The sequence below is a fragment of the Mirounga angustirostris genome, unplaced genomic scaffold, assembly GCF_029215605.1.
Source record: "Mirounga angustirostris isolate CCGP_5_RB_7025 unplaced genomic scaffold, mMirAng1.0.hap1 SCAF_9, whole genome shotgun sequence".
Taxonomy (NCBI): Eukaryota; Metazoa; Chordata; class Mammalia; order Carnivora; family Phocidae; genus Mirounga; species Mirounga angustirostris.
The window spans coordinates 42,901,613-42,918,132 of record NW_026991717.1 but is presented as its reverse complement, the minus strand read 5'-3'; the positions used below and the strand labels follow the sequence as shown (position 1 = coordinate 42,918,132).

General features: G+C 45.4%; 1 protein-coding gene across 16 annotated transcripts in view; it reads left to right on the top strand.

Moving 5' to 3' along the window:
• Positions 1-16,520, top strand: part of TLN2 (talin 2) — a 430,586-nt gene that overhangs the window by 318,997 nt on the left and 95,069 nt on the right. For all 16 annotated transcript variants that reach the window (XM_064570358.1, XM_064570361.1, XM_064570366.1 and 13 more), the window contains 6 exons: positions 1,555-1,763; positions 2,824-2,943; positions 3,983-4,180; positions 5,426-5,565; positions 12,227-12,320; positions 14,240-14,329. In XM_064570358.1, the coding sequence (XP_064426428.1) occupies positions 1,555-1,763; positions 2,824-2,943; positions 3,983-4,180; positions 5,426-5,565; positions 12,227-12,320; positions 14,240-14,329 (851 nt within the window). The remainder of the gene's footprint in view (positions 1-1,554; positions 1,764-2,823; positions 2,944-3,982; positions 4,181-5,425; positions 5,566-12,226; positions 12,321-14,239; positions 14,330-16,520) is intronic.

Sequence of the window (16,520 nt, the reverse complement as noted above, 5' to 3'; positions counted from 1 at the left end):
CATCAATGTGTCATTTTCATGCGGATGGTACATGTTCTAACAAGAATCCTTCATAGTTCTCTACCCCAAAGAGCACTGTGCAGAGAGTCTGACCCAGAAGTTCAGAATCCTCAGATCTAGCTCTGGCACTGCCTCTGAAAGTGGACAAGACACCTGTCAGTGCTGGACCTCATCTGTGAAGCAGTCCGGTGAGATGCGCTTGAAGGTGGGCTCCTCAGCGTTTCTCAGGGTGTTCAGATTCTCTTGTTACATGCTCTGGCGTTTCTAGTCCTCATCCCCTTCTTGGGTATGCCAAGCACTAGGTGCCATGTACAAAAGCACATGTTCATTCTAAGGGAAGTGTTGCTATAGTTTCTAAGAACTAGTTTCTATTCATAGTGTATCACCAAATCCCATCATCCTTAGAAGTGAATTTAAGGATGAACAGCCACTTCGCAGAGGAGGCTATCCAGATGGCCACTAAGTGTATGAAGAAGTGCTCAACATCATTGTATTCCTTAGGGAAATAAAAGTTAAACCTCATTGAGCTACAATGGCATACCCAGCAAAATGGCTACAATAGGAAATCTGACAATAGCTAGTTTGGGCTAGGGTGTAGAGCATCTAGAACGCTCATACGTTGCTGGTGCAGTGTATAATGTAAAACCATTCTGAAAAGGTTTTGTAGTGTCCTCTAAAGCTAAACTTACTCTGTGACACAGCAGTTCAGCTCCTAGGTTTATATCCAAGAGCAAAGATTCCATCTGGCCACCTAAATGCATGTAAAGAACTCTCTTGGTGGCTTTATTCCTAATAACCCCAAACACAAAACAGTCCAAATGTCCATTAGCAGAGGAGAGGATAAACAGATGGTGACTTTGTATCATGAAATACGACATAGCAAGAAAGAGGAATGAATGTGACAACATGGGTGAATCTCCTAGCGTTCTGGTAGCAAAAGAAACCAGACACAGAAGAATGCATTCTTGTGGTTCCATCAACAAGGAGTTGAAGACCTGGTAAAACTAGTCTATGGTGATTAAAGCTATACCAGGGCTTACTTCTGGCATGAGAGGTTCTTGCTGCAAGAAGGACACAGGCGATGGAACTGCTCTGTCGCCATCTGGTTGGTGGTTACGTGCTTGTGAACACGTAAAAAATCACCGAGCTGCCCATGTGCACTGCTCACTTTCTTGCATGGCAGTCGTGCCCCAATAACAACAATTGGGAAGGGAAGTGCATCCGAATGATTCATCTGTGTCCTTGATCCCCTGCACTTTGGTGTTTTAGGCCTGTGGACATGCAGGGCAGAGTGTGCGGGTGAAGCCAGAGCAAAATTACTTTCCGCATGGCGCTTGCTATTACACAGCTCTTAGATTGGCCCAGGTATGGGCTGCTACTTGGAGAAGCGTAGCGATTCATATTTTTGATAAGTCATTTTGGACCCCACCTGGACCACACACTATCAGAGGGTGTGCTCCTTTCTAGGAAGCTGTGGTCCAGTAGCTGATTTTCAAGTAAAGTATGACTTTTAGGTGGAATCTTATAGAAAGTGTGGTGGGCTTTCATTTCCAGGGGTGGCTGCCAGAGAGACAGCCCAAGCTCTGAAAACGCTGGCCCAGGCTGCTCGTGGGGTGGCCGCATCCACGAGCGACCCCGCAGCTGCGCATGCCATGTTAGATTCTGCTCGAGACGTCATGGAAGGCTCCGCCATGCTCATCCAAGAAGCGAAGCAGGCCCTGATTGCACCTGGGGATGCTGAGAGTCAGCAGAGACTAGCCCAGGTGAGGCCCAGAATTGGCAGTGATGGTCATCACTAAAGTGGTCGTGTTGGCAGGCTATCTCCTGGGCACTCTTTTCCCGGTGTGAACATTTTTCAATCAGTGGGTGTTTTCAAAACTTCCCAAAGTACTATAGCAATGGAGGCCGTACACGATTCCCACTTTTGTGAGTCTTGCCTAGTCCCCCCCATAATAGGAGATCTGCTTAATTGAGTCAACAGAGAGTATGGGGGCAGGGGCGCTCTTGAAATCTATCCTTGGAATTTCGGGAGCCAGGACCCAGCATGTTTGTTGGGGACCCGTGCATGCTTAAGTATATTCCTCTTCCTAGTCTGGGAGGTGAGGTAGATATACTTAGTCTGGCTCGACTGCCTTTTTGGATGAGTCTTTGCCAACCTAATGAAACTAGTGGGCTAGAGGCCATCTGGGCAAAGCTCTAGACCGGAAGCTGGGAAGGAGATGGTCTAGTTAAAGGGAATGACACAGCCCACTTCCAAAGACCTTACCCTTGACCTGAGTGCAGACAGCGAGCCGTTGCCCATCCTAAAGGGACAGCATGTGGGCAACTCCAAGTTGGTCTGGAAGCACTCAGAGCGTCCTGCCTGCCCTTGGGCGGGGTGTGGTCTGGGGGTGATGGCCCCAGATTGTGACACCTAACTGTGACCCAAAGAACGCAAGGCCTCCTTCCACTTCGGTGACCTCCGCGGGGCTCTCAAGAAGGGAGCTCTTTCTGTTTCTCTTGGTGGTGGCTCTCTTTGTTGTGGAACCTGACATAATATTGGAGACTTCTGGGTTTGAGTCACAGAATTGTGACTTAGCCTGGTGCCGGGTGCACGTAAGGCGTACCGTGTCACTGTGTCAGCCCCTTTGCCAAGGCAGGACGTTAACCCCAGTGAGAGGCCTCAGCGAGGTGATATAATGGCAAACAGCGTCCGCTGGATGCTGGCAGATCACGTCCCGATGCTTTCCAGCTCTGCGTACTATCACTGCTGGCTCCCCACCCGTCTGCCGCAGGGCTGGGAAGGTGCTGTCTCACGGGGCTTTTCTCCCTGTGTGTATGCAGGTGGCCAAAGCCGTCTCGCACTCCTTGAATAACTGCGTGAATTGTCTCCCGGGGCAGAAGGATGTGGACGTGGCCTTGAAGAGCATTGGCGAGTCCAGCAAGAAGCTGCTTGTGGACTCGGTGAGAGGCTTTGCATGGGGAAGGGGGGCACTGGGGGGCTGGGCTCACTCTGGGTGCGAGAGGAGTCTTCTCCCTTCCGTGGGATCTCTGAGCCGCTAACCTCTGTCTGAGGAGGCCCGTTTTGCCTCCCAGTTTGCCTTTCCTTGTTCTGCTTTGCCATCAGCAAAGTTTCCAGGTGGAGCTTTAAAAGTTTACTTTTTCTTTGAGTCCATGTTGCTGTTTGCTCTGCGGTCAGCCCAGTGAAAACAGGAAAGGTGGGTATGTGATCCTCTGACTTCTTATCAGGACATCTCAGGCAGGGACAGTCATGTGGTGGAGGGATGTGTGTGTCTAAGACATCTGAGAGAGTGAGTAGTCTAAGGAATCTACTTGCTTTCGGAGCCCATTCCCAGTTTTGTGAGCCCCTTTCCGTGGGGTGGTGGGGGAGGGTGGAGCTGGGCTCATTCATTTCTTCTCGGCCTGGTGCCTGGCACATACCAGGTCCTCAAGCAGTGTACATGGTAGGACTAATAGAGCCTAGCTTAACTCTCTGGAGCAAATAGGAATAGTTCCACCAATGACACTTCTGATCCACACAAAAGCTATGTGAGCAAAGGCTACTAATAAAATTGGTGGCTATTAGTTTGGAAGAATAGGATGTAAAGTTTAATAGCATCTGTCTTTTCGTTCTAGAAAGCTAAACCTTTGAGAGGTTCCATCCAAAATGAAGTGGTGGTTCAGAGCATGGATCCTGGAGTCAGACTGCCCAGGTGTGAATCCTGGCTCTGCTACTGAGGGGACCATAGCCCCCAAGGATAGACCACTTTTAGATCTACTGTGTCTAGCACTGAAGAGGTGTTTAGTAATTCAGTGAATGAAATAATGTCTGTATGTTAAAGGTCACACTTAACATAGGTGGCCTCAGACCACACAGAACCTTATAGTCTAGATGACTCAGAAATGCAGCCCTGGGAGAGTCTTTCCCTCCACAGAGTCTTCCTTCATTTCCCCCATGCGAAGTAAAACTTCTTATGGGGTGTGCCTTTTCTCCCCACTGCAGTTACCTCCGAGCACAAAGCCTTTCCAGGAAGCCCAGAGTGAGCTGAACCAAGCCGCGGCTGATCTGAACCAGTCTGCGGGGGAAGTGGTCCATGCCACCCGGGGCCAGAGCGGAGAACTGGCTGCAGCCTCTGGCAAGTTCAGTGATGATTTCGATGAATTTCTCGATGCTGGCATTGAGATGGCAGGCCAAGCTCAGGTGAGTGTGGCGGTGGCTGCCTGGAGCAGACCCTTGCCTGTCTATTCTGGTGGACTGTCTGCCCTGGAGGCGCTGGGCAAATAGGAACAGGGAACCTGTCAGCAGGTCATGCTGTTGTGTTCTCTTTCCCGCTTAGAAAGCTCTGTGACCTCACAGGCCTGGCATTCCTAAAGACGCTATTAGCTTATGTGTGAAATGCTTCTTAGAGATGAGGGATAACCACCCACGATCATCCAGCAGGGTTCATGGAGGGAGGGCAGCTCTGTGTCCTGTACTTCTTATGTGGTATAATACAGTAAAAAACAATGTGTTTGAGGTTCATTGGGCCCATTGGAGGGGGCTGTGTCTAATACCAAGTGTCAAATGATTAAAAATTACCTCTTTGAGGGACACCTGGGTGGCTCAGTCAGTTAAGCATCTGCTTTCGGCTTGGGTCATGATTTCAGGGGTCCTGGGATCGAGCCCCACATCGGGCTCCCTTCTCTGTGGGGAGCCTGCTTCTCCCTCTCCCTTTGCCTGCCACTCCCCCTGCTTGTGCTCTCTCTCTCTCTCTCTGTCAAATAAATAAATCATTAAACAAAATCACCTCCTTGAGATAAACAGATAAAGCCCTTGTTCAGAACAAGGGAACATGACTGGTCTGGTGTCAGCCTGCAGAGCTGTTTTTTCTTGAGCTCCTGTGAACTCCCTAAAGGAGACACCCAGGGTGTCTTGCTCTGTGATCTACAAATGGTTGTTTCTCAGATAGGAAGTCAGCCAGGTGAGAAATGTGCCTTTCCCCTGAGTCAGGAACTTCTGGGGTGCAGTCAGCTCTGAGTACGGAGACAGTGCCGGGCATTTGTGCCAGGCTGAGATGTATGAGCTCCTTGACAACTCCAGCATTGTTGAGCAAGACGCTGGAATCCTGGCCTGGTCTGTGCACTGATGTGCTGGTGCTGTCTGTCCCTCTCTCTCCTTCCCTCCCCCGCTTTCAATGCTTGCACTTGTGAGACAGCACAGCTCTTGGCTGACCCACTTGGGGATGGATCTCTGTCCTGTGGCGGGCATCTTGGTGTGGCTGTCTGTTTGGGGGAGGGTAGACACGGGGCAGTGTCTCTACCAGTTAGCCACCTGCAGACTAATGGGGCTTAATGCAGTCTCTGTAGATAACTTGCTTCCATTTCAAGATGCTTCTTCCAGCTCTCTGAATGCTGCCTGGGAGAAATGGACGGTCCCTGATTACTCTGCCTCCTTTCAACTTTGCAGACGAAAGAAGACCAGATCCAAGTGATAGGCAACCTCAAGAATATCTCTATGGCATCCAGCAAGCTGTTGTTAGCTGCCAAGTCTCTCTCGGTGGATCCAGGAGCCCCCAATGCAAAAAATCTCCTGGCAGCTGCTGCAAGGTAAGAGTGGAACAAAACGTACTTTCATGTGTGGTTAAATAATGTCGGTGTTTGAGAGACAGGCCTGACGTCCTGCTGCTCTGGCGAGGAGCAAAGCCCTGGTGCTGTTTTCATGTTGTCAGGGGCAGAGTCGTGACTGTGGCATTTGATTAAACCGGCTCATCCTCACGTGCTTTCCCCACTAGAGATGTTTTCTGTCTTCTCTTACAGCCTTTCAGCTTGCTTAGACTTAAGGCCCCTGTTGATTTATAAGCATGATGGCTTAAATGGATGTTCTTAAAGGAGTGTTATATCTTTCTAATGATGAAAGTAGTATGTGCTCATTGAAAAAAATCAGACAGTACTAAAAAGTATTAAAAAAAGACAAACACACACACACCCACAACACCCAGCAAGCCATTCAACATTTCTTGAGCACTTACTGTGTGCTTGGCATCAAGGCATCATTCATTCATGAGATGAATTTAAACATGTTCCATTTGTCACGTGCAGAAGGGCTCCAGTTTCGGGTGAATGGGGTAGTGGTGGGAGTCAACTGTTGAGTTCGGGGTGGTGCCAGTGTCCTTTCCCGCTGTTTTCGCCCGAGGAAGCGGTGAATACAACACAACGTCCGCTCCGGGGCCACTGTTTCAGTTTCGTTCAATAACCAGTGACTGAATGCCGGTCCGTGGAGAAACTGCAGTGACAGCCCGGGAAGATTTTGTATTAGCAAACCCACATTCATTTTCCTGAACCAGGAGGGTGCGGGGTGTTTGATACTTCTCTAGTGCTGTGGGCCTGTTCGTCTTAGCATTGCTTGGCATCACTTTGTGTATAGGAAGGCTCACAGCAGGAAGAGATGAAGTGCAGGCAGTTAGGATATATAGCATAATTGGAAACCTTTTCAGAATGTGCAAATTAGTGATTTTTAAAAAGCATAGCTTGATTTCTACTTTTCGATTTTCTTTTTTTCAACTTGATTTTGCTTGTTTACTTGTGTATTTGTCTTTTCATGTCTTTCTCTCTTCTGGGTGCTCAGCGGCTGTCTTTTTAAATTGAGTTCAGAGTCAGGAGAGCTGAATTCTAGTCCAGGCTTTAATGTTTGACACACTTGGTTACATTGGTTGGATTGTTCAACCTGTCTCAACTTTACCATCTGCAACATGAGGGTGGGTACTACGTCATCCTTAAGTTCTAAGTTCTTGTTAGCTCTCATCAGTATATAATATATCTTGGTGCTTATGGTTAAAACTGGTCTCTGGTCTCCTCTTGGCCTGTAGTGCTTTATTTATTTGTTTGTTTATTTATTGTTTGCGGGTGGTAGGGGTTGGAATTAGATCATTTTAGAGCAGGTCCCTTGAAAGCCCGTGAGTGTCTGTAGTTCTTCCTAGGTGTATATACTTCAGCTTCGAACAGTAGCGAGAGCCCCTAGGAGACTGGAAAAATACCCTCCCACCTCCCTGCCTCCAGCTTCTGCTTTGTGGCTGGGCTGGCGGGGCCCTCTGAGGGGTGGGGGCTGAGGAGGGAGGCGTGATGTCCTCTCTGTTGAGCAGCTGTTTCTCATATGAAACCCTCTCTTGATTCTTCTTTTTCCTACAGAGAGCCTTTGGATAGGGCAACTGATGTTTCCAGGTATCTGAACTCAGATGTTTTTCATTATCTTCAGTTTTTTGCATCATTTCAAAATTAACAATTTCCAGCTTAGAACGCACTGTTCACTCTCTTAAATCAGGGAAGAAGGGAAGAGTGTAAATTGGCCTTTTGCAAGCCAGGTAGGGAAGCTTCCGGAAGGCAGGCCCTAAAGGATTATGGCGGGTGTCAGGGCTCTGTGGGTGTCTGAAGGCCCCCTGGTGGTGACATTGAGGAAGGGGCCTGGAGACGAGGTAATGACAATTTCTTTGCCTCTGTCCTGGCTTTGAGCAGTTGACAGGGGTTCCAGCCTGATGGTTTCATAGCCAAGTACGTGCTTAAAAATCATCACAGGAAATGACTGTCTCAGGATGGAACTGTGGTCAGAAGATGCCGGCACATTCTCCTTGCCTTCTTGGCACATGTTGGGAAGCTCTGCTCCTTGAGGTGGTTTCCCAGTGGAAGCTCTGGCCAGGTCAAGTGAGTCAGGTGAGCTGTTCTTCGGAGGTGAAGCTCTGCACAGCTGGGGTGCATTCATTCATTCATTCAACAGATTTTTACCACGTGCCTGAAATGGGCTGGGCCCAGCACTGGGGCTGGGTGGGCGCACACTGTGATAAGATAGGGATAGCCCAGTGGAGTTAGGGCAAGGGACATGCACACACACAGCATGCTCACCTCATTCCATCTGGATGCTGAAGCAGCCCTGCATGTGAGTGCTCTTGGAGTTGAGCCGCTGGGATCTGACTGCTGTTGTCCTCATCTTCAGTCCCACCACCCTCCCCATTCCTGGGACAGCCCAGCCCTGCCTGTGTTTCATGATGTCCCCAAAGGCCCCACTGATGCCATTGTGGGGACCTAGACCTGGACCAGTGCAGCCCTGCCCTGCTCCTACATCCGTAGACTTGAATCCTTTGTTCTTGATGGTCTCCATGATTCTTCCTGCTTTGGGAAAAAAGATTGATCTCTGGAAAAGCAGGTAGGTATGCCCTTTCCCTCTGTTCTTCATTCTGCATCGGAGCCCAGGTACACATGAGGAGCCCAGTCCTTTGGTTTCTGATGCTTAGAGGAGATGAAGTCATTTTCTGTTTAGTGCCCGGCTTGTTTGTCTTTTTCCTGTGTAAGTGGTGAGCTCTGACTCTCTTCTGACGAGCTGGGTAGAGCTGGAGACCCTTTGTTAACCCTTCAACAGCTTTTTCCCTGGCCAGGGGCTGGTCTGATGCTCCCTGAACTTAGTCAAAGAAATGGAAAACCAGGTTGCATTGGAAAAAGGAGGGCGCATCCTACCTCTGAGCACCTCCCCTGCTCCAGCGCTCACACCATGGTCATGCTGGCCAGAAGGACTCCCTGGCTGAGACTTCACACCCACGGCTGTTGCTGCCAGCATTGGGACCCAGCTGCTTTCCTGTCCCCTGAGGCTTCCCTAGAACTTTGCAGGCAATTCCTCTTCCTGGGCTGCCCTTTGTTTTGAGGTTCCTGCCAGGCAGGCTTCCTCCTGTCTCCAGAGACAGTGAAAAAGGATACGCCAGCAAGCAGCGCTTCCACACTGTGGCATAGAAAAATATAAACTAGGCCATTTGTTGGTCTCCTGTAGAATGTTCTCTTCCCTTTATCCAAATCAGGATCTCACTGACTTCTCCGATTGTTGCAGTCCACATCGAGCTCTCCCTTCCATGCAGAACCCATGCCATCTGTGTGTGTTCCCTGCGAGCCTAGAGCGTGTCTGGCCTCTCGGAGGTTCGGGATCCTGTATGACTGCTCCCGCCTTCACTGCTTCCTTTGGTTTACCTTCTGTGTGTCTTACCTGTTCATTATCCGGCTTCTCCAACCGGATTGCAAACACCTTGCTTTCCCAGAGAGACAAACTATATTATTTTTTAATTGCCATACCTTGTACAGAGCAGGACCTAGGGAATATGCACATGTGGAATTTGGAGTGCTCTTTTTTTCCTGCCTAAGGACGTTGTCCCTTGAGGAAGGGAAATGTCTGATGTTGGTGTTTTCCCCTCCAAGCTCCTTATCAGATGATTTGTGCTTACCAGATCATCAGAAGCAGAAATTGGTTGATTTTCTTCTCTCACCCTTGGCCCATCTCCATATCTATTGAGAATTTCCCTCCAGAGCTCCCAAACTAGTTGAATCAATTCAGTCAGTATCTCTGAATACTAAACAATGTGTAGGTTAGAGGCCTTTTTTTTTTTTTTTTAAGATCTAAGGTTATAGATTCCAATTAAAAAAAAACAAAAACAAAAACTGAGAGTGGCTGGATATGCCTAAAGAACGAAACACAAGTAAACTCTACTTCTAGATGGGAGAATTATGGTTGCTTAACTTCTTTTTATTTTTAGAAAATAAACTTGTGCAGCTTTAGTCATTTTTTTTAAATTGTGGGAAAACATTTTAAAACTGCGGTTCAGGCCTATCTGGATTCATATAGAACAGAGGGAGGATGCTGCTATTTTTGGCCCTCTCTTTGTGACAGTGTAAATTGGCTAAATCATCATTTTTTATTGGATTTACTGAAATTTTTTATTTAAAAATAATAAAATTACTTTAAAAATATTATAAATCTAACTTTTTGTGTCATTCTGTCACTTTTTGAGTATATATATGTTTAATTTTGCAGCTGTGGGCTCCTGTTTCTACTGTTTTATAAATTTTGTTAATTGTGAATCATGAATATTCTTCTATGTTAGGAATATGCTATGCATTATGACTTCTAACGGGCACCCAGAATTCCAGTGTAGACTATACATTTATTTATTTAGTCAATCCTCTGTCATTGCATATTTGGGTTGCTTCTAATCCTTTGATCTTACAACTAACTGCTATAGTTTGAAGCATAAAAATACTATTTTTCATGGTCAGATCTACATAACCCTTTGCCTCTGGGCCACTTATTTTATTACTGGGGTATCTATTCCAGACTCTAAAATGAGTTATGAGGATAAATAATACCTAAATCATGCTCCCTAATCATGGATCAGTATTACCACAGTGACTCATTCAGACATCCATGCTGTGCTGGCACTTTTATGGATTATCCAACCACAAACCGCTAGTCTGTTGGGGTTTTTTACCCCAAGTTTTTATTTGAAAATTTTTCACATCTAAAAAATCAATAAAAGATGAGGACAATAAGCAGCTATATATTCTTTGGATTCCCCAATCGTAAACAGTTTTTAATGGACAAATCTATATATAAAAACAAGGTTTTAAAAAAAAAAAAAAAAACAGATAAACAGGAAACATTGAAAGAAATAAGCTAAAGGGAACGCTTGTGTGATACGTGGAAATATCCTGCACTGTTGAGGGCATTCTGCACCCTTCGTTATGTTCACACCTGTCCACCCGGAACATGGCTCTGGACTCCGAGGGACCCATCTGGGAAATACATCATGGACCACACCCTCCAAGATGCCCAGAGTTAGACCTTGCCTGCTCTCTCGGTGGTTACTGTTCGCCTTTCCACCACCGAGAACCCAGTGCTTCTGTATGAAACCTTCATTAAGCACTTGGCCCCAAATAAATGAATCGCTAGAGTCAATCTTACAAAAACTATTCTGAGATTCTTTCTTGAGTTGAGGAATGTTTTTTCTTCTTCCCATCCACCCTAGCTAAATTTAAAATTCAAAACGGTATCTCCTCATCAAATAATTAAGCTGATTGCCTTTGTACTTTGGCAACATCATTTTCCATCTAATTTGATATTCTGTGGGAAGCTGCAAAGCCAATTTAATGTAATGAGACACCTTTATATTAGGCAGTGCTAATGATTAACAGCAAGTGTGCTCTATTTTGTTTTTGTTTGTTTTATTTTAAGTTGCGGGTTAGCTGCAGTGGGTAGCAACTATGAATAGAATTTAGGGCCCTGCCAGAGCGTAGACCAGTTCTGGCCGTACAGAAAAATGGCTGTGGATCTGGCTTTGGAGTCAGGTAGTCATGGATTTGAGTGTTGTTTTTGCTCCTTACTTGTAGCATCCCCTTAGGGAGTTCTCTCCTATCTGTTTTTGTTTTTTTGGTTTTTTTTTCGTTTCTAAAACACAAGGGTATTCAATTTTAAGACTTAATATAAAAACATTGTGGTATTGGCAAAGGATTAGACACGTGGGTCAGTGGAACAGAGTCCAGAAGTAGACCCACATAAATATGGCCCAGGGGTTGTCGAGAAAGTTACAAAAGCAATGCAATGTAGAAAGAAGAGCCTTTTAAATGAAGGGTGCTGGAATAATTAATTGGACCTACATAAGCCACCCCCACCCTCCACAGAAAAAGAACCTGGACCCATATTTCACACCTTTAAAAAAAATTAATGCAAAATGGACCATGACTTTCTAAATGAACTATGGCCTAACCTAGGCAGGAGTTAGGCAGAGGGTGCTCGGGAGAGGTGGAATCCTTGCCAATATAGAAAAAACTCTGAGCTGCTTCTCAAGTTCTAAGAAGAACAGAAACACATATAAAATCATAAGTCTCTAATTCCTATTAATGTTAAAGAAAAGCTCTTTTAAAGAATAATTTGGGGATAGCTTCTAGGAACTAGCGAATCATGTAGGATTTCATGGAAAGACGAGATTTTAAAATCATGAGCACAGTTTACTCTATGTATGCCTGCTATGTTTTAAAATATATAAAACACTCCAAACAATACAAAGGCTATCCAAAAGAGCCTCAGATCATCTTATCCTTATGGGCTGCTAATGAAGGATATTTAAAAACAGTGTTAAATGATCTTTATGCTATTTGCAACTTTGTTGTGAATTCTTTCCTATGAATATATTAAAAGATAGTCCTACTTTCCTAAAAGAACCATTAGTACCCTTGAAAGGGAAATCAAATGAGTAATCACAGGCAGAGTGGGAACACTCATTCTGTCTTCGCTGGTTGTAGTTTATTTTTGGTTGTTCATAGCCTTGGCGAAGAGCTCTCACGGGGACCCCAGCCTTTATAATGAATTCCTTGTATTTCTGGTGAACCTACAAAGCATTGTTGGGGAAATTACTGTTGATCTTTACAAAATAAAACAAAAACCTTTTATCTGTTTCTGTTACAGAGCTGTGACCGAGAGCATCAATCAGCTCATTACTCTGTGCACCCAGCAAGCTCCAGGCCAGAAAGAATGTGATAATGCCCTACGGGAGCTCGAGGTAGGTCCCTAGAAAGGCTGCTGGGGATTTAAGAGGCTGTGACTCTCTGTCCTTCCCAGAACGGGTCAGTTTCTTCTCCTCTGTTCTTGCCTTATGTCCTTCCTAGAAGACTACTGAGGCCAAAGTTTCGATCCAAGTGAGAAAGAATTGAAGAAAAATTAGATTTGGTGGGTTTATCATCTCTGCTTCCCGTTTTTCCACTAGGATGAGAGTTATTTTGTTTAAAGGACTCTATTTCAAATAGGAAGAGGTCTGGATGTAAGATGAAGACAAGCAATTTCTACCTAAAAAAAGTTTTGGTGTCATTATGCTGGCACAGTTGGGAGAAGCTGGGTTAGATGTTCTTTTTGGGTAAAAATGATTTTCCCATACATTTTATTTTAGACACTGTAGGGGGCACATTAGTGGAAACTCAGGAGTAATACTTACTACCAATCAAGGTGACTATGAGACCTGTAGTGGTCCAGAACACAGTGTGGGTGCTTCCCAATTTATATTCACACTTAGGGCTTATTTATAATGGAAAATTCATCTGTGCCTCTAGGATGTACACAGGTCAACAGAAAATCATTGTGCCCACTTGTATGTAAAGCAGTCCTAACCAGTGCGGGTTATACTGAAACAGCCAACTAGATATCTCAGTGCATATGGGTTGGTTGTACCCAGTATACCTTTAGTTTTCCGGATGATTAGCACGGGAGTACCCAGCATGCCAGAGGGGGTCTGATTGCAGCTTCTGAAGGGTTTGATTGAGGCCCAGTCTGCTGGTGGCAGTTGGCCAGTAAGCACAGCTGAAGGGGAGAGGAGGCTTGTTACCTGAGGACTAAAGCATTCTGAAAACAGTGGAGCCTGATTCCTATGTTGGGTTAATTACTGTCCTATCCCGCTCTGTTCACATCCGCAAACACAGTATGTGGGCTTTTGGTCCAAATAGATCTGTAGGCCCAGATACAAACACCCTGTCCTTTAATGGTATCGTTGGTTGCCAAAATTATGACTCTTTCGGGATGGCTGTTACTAAAACAATTTTGATTGTGTGAAGAGCGGGAAGAGGTTCTTCAGTGAAATGCACTCCTTTATGCTGCCCTCTTTCCTGGGATCTTAGTAACTCAGCAGTTTCCACCATGACCTCCCCCAATCCTTGGCAACTCAAATGGCTGTACCCCCAAAGGCTGCTGGGTCCAAATGTACACTCTCACTCAGTGGGGAGGAGGTTGGATGGCTCTATCCCAGACTTAGCTCCCCTGGAAAATTCCCTCATATGTGACTGTTGGAGATTATTACAACATGCAACTCACGATGATTTTCAGTGGACTAGAGACAAAGGAGCAAGCCCCATGCCCTGCTCCTTGAGGGATTCCTAAATAGGAGTGAATGTTTTCTATACTTTTTGAATTAAAAACAAATGAACCATCCCAGTGGGCAGTTTTAGGGAGTTCCCTTCTTTCATGCCTATGCATTAAAAGGTTCCAGAATTGAAAACTGAAGGTTCTCCTCATCGAGTAGAAATCAGTTAATGTGTCCTTGAAATGTAAACTCCTTGGAGTTACCCAGCAGAGAAATTATGCTAATTGACCATTGCCTTGCATTAGCTTTTAGATTTTCTTAAGGAAAAAAAAAAAAAATCTCTCCCTTTTGTGGATACCATGCTTCTCCTTCAAATTTGTGAACAGGAGACTCTCCTCTCTGTCAAAGCTAACCTGAGACATCCTTCTCCCTGCCATCAGTGTGGTGTTGCTGGCAGGAAATCTGAAGTCACAGATGAAACCATCTAAATTCCTCTCAAGAATGTGGATAAATGAGTGATCATGACCAGAATCCTATATGTGGAGGGGGAGTCGACAGTTGGTATTTTACGTTGAAATTTCTCTTGTTCTATAACACTCGCTTGCTTTTTAAGTTGTGTTTTCCTTCCGTAGACTGTCAAGGGGATGTTGGACAATCCTAATGAACCTGTGAGTGACCTCTCTTACTTTGACTGCATTGAGAGTGTGATGGAAAACTCCAAGGTAAGCCTGTCTGTGCTGTTCACATTCCTCCTCGTTGTGTGGAAGGATCTAGACATGCTCCGTATGCATCTGTCTTTGGCCTCTCTGTGTGGCTGCATATATTACAAAGCCTCACGGTGGAGCCCTTTGCTCAGGTGCTCCTCAAACTTGACTGTGCATCAGAATCACTTAGGGGTCTTGTCAAACACAGATTGCTGGACCTCAGCCCTGAGTTTCTGATTCAGTAGATCAGAGGTGGGGCTGAGATTGTGCATTTCTCACAGCTCCCTCGGTTCCTGCCAATGCAGTCCAGAAGTAACACTTAGAGATACGGTGCTTTATACCATATCGTAGATGGTTCTTACTGTGAATCAAATCATGGATTTCTTTCACTTGGGACTGAATTGCAAGGGAAAGCCCATCAGGGACCTTGGCTATTATGAGACCCCCTTGTCTGTTCTTCTGGCCATCCATTAATGGCATCATTCTCAAGTTACTTGAAAAAATTGGGGGTTCTTTTGGGAGGTGGGAGTGAGAAAATCTAAATATTGCAATAGTTTGTGTCCCCACCCTCTGCCACATCTTAACCTTGCTCAACTAAATCTTACTTCTTCTTATTTACTTTGATGTGGTTAGCAATTGGGGGTGGGGAGGCTAAAAAGATTTCTTAGTGGAGCAATAATGATTTTTTAAAAAGTCGAGAGGCACTAACCTGTGATGGCAATACCGAAGTTGTTGAGAATGCTTCAAAACCGGGTTAAAATGAAATACAAGTGAGACGAGTGGATATGGAACAGTCGCCAGTACCAAGTTCGTGCTTGGAGCACGAGCGCGTGTTTGTCTGCGTCCGTCTGACGTTAGCTTTGGGGACACAGCTGTGTTGGTGATGTCAGGAGGGGCATGCCGTGCAATGGGCTAAGGCTAGAGTTTGCTCTGTCCAGCACCCTTCATGGAAGTCTGGATTGCCTAAGGGAAGGGTGCATGTGTCTTACACACTTAGATCCAAAGAAACTCTTCCTTCCTAAAGAGGGAGGCAGCTTGATAGGAAGGACAATACTGTGCATACAAATACCTTCTAACTTCTCTGCTTTGCAAGTCTTCATGTACACTGGACTATGTTGTGTATCTAAGCAATTTTAGGGAATTTTTTCCCCATCCCAGATGGCTTATTAATGAAGAATTCTGTATTGGCAGTGCCATAGTCTTTCTAAAGGGTTATGTTCAACATCTTCTATTCCATCATCTGTGACCCTGGGAAGTAGGACTAGGACCTGCCTTCTTGGGGCATGACAAGGCCCATGGAAGACAGAACACCAGCTATGGGGCAGGTATCCTGCCCCTGCCCATGTGACCTTCTGTGTGACCTTATGTAGGGTGCTCTACCTCTCTGGGTTGGATTCTAAATATTAAAATCCCTTTTAGCTCTTATTTTAGGACCTCTAGAGAAAAAAGACATCAGTGATTTTCAAAATAAGGGGAAATACTTAAAAATTTAGGAAATAGTCTTAATGTTCAGATCACCCATCTATATATATACGCACACTTTTTAACAAAGCCATACTTAAATTTTACTATCAATAAGTAAATGAATAATATCAGCAAGGGTATGTCTTCTGCTTTCCTGGGTGTGACTCCCTGCAGTTCAGTGTATGTGTCTGATTTTTCTGGGTACTGACAGGTCTCACTTGAGACCATTCACCTCTGGGATGCCCCGTTTAGATTTTACTTTATTGGTCTGTATATATTAACTGTAGCTCTTTGAGATCTAGATAACTTTTTTTCTTTTTTGAAGAGAGAGAGAGCGAGCAGAGCAGGGCAGGGGAGGGGGCTAAAGGGGGGGTTGGGGCAGAGAGAGAGAGGGAGAAAATCCCAAGTAGGCTCTGTGCTGAGCTTGGAGCCAACCGATGCAGGGCTCGATCTCACGACCCTGAGATCATGACCTGAGCTAAAATCAAGAGTTGGACATTTAACCAACTGAGCCACCCAGGTGCCCCAAGATACAGTTTTTAGATGAAAGGTTCATGGTTTCATTATTCATTTCTCTTTATGAAACAGGAATGATATAATTCTCTTAAATCTCCTCTTAATGCATATAAAGAAAAATAATGGCAAATCATGTACATTAAGTGGCCTTGAATGTTAAAGTTGGAAGTGTAGCGCCCTTCTCCCCATGGCTGGAAGAAATGCTGGTTCATGAGTATCACTTGTTGGT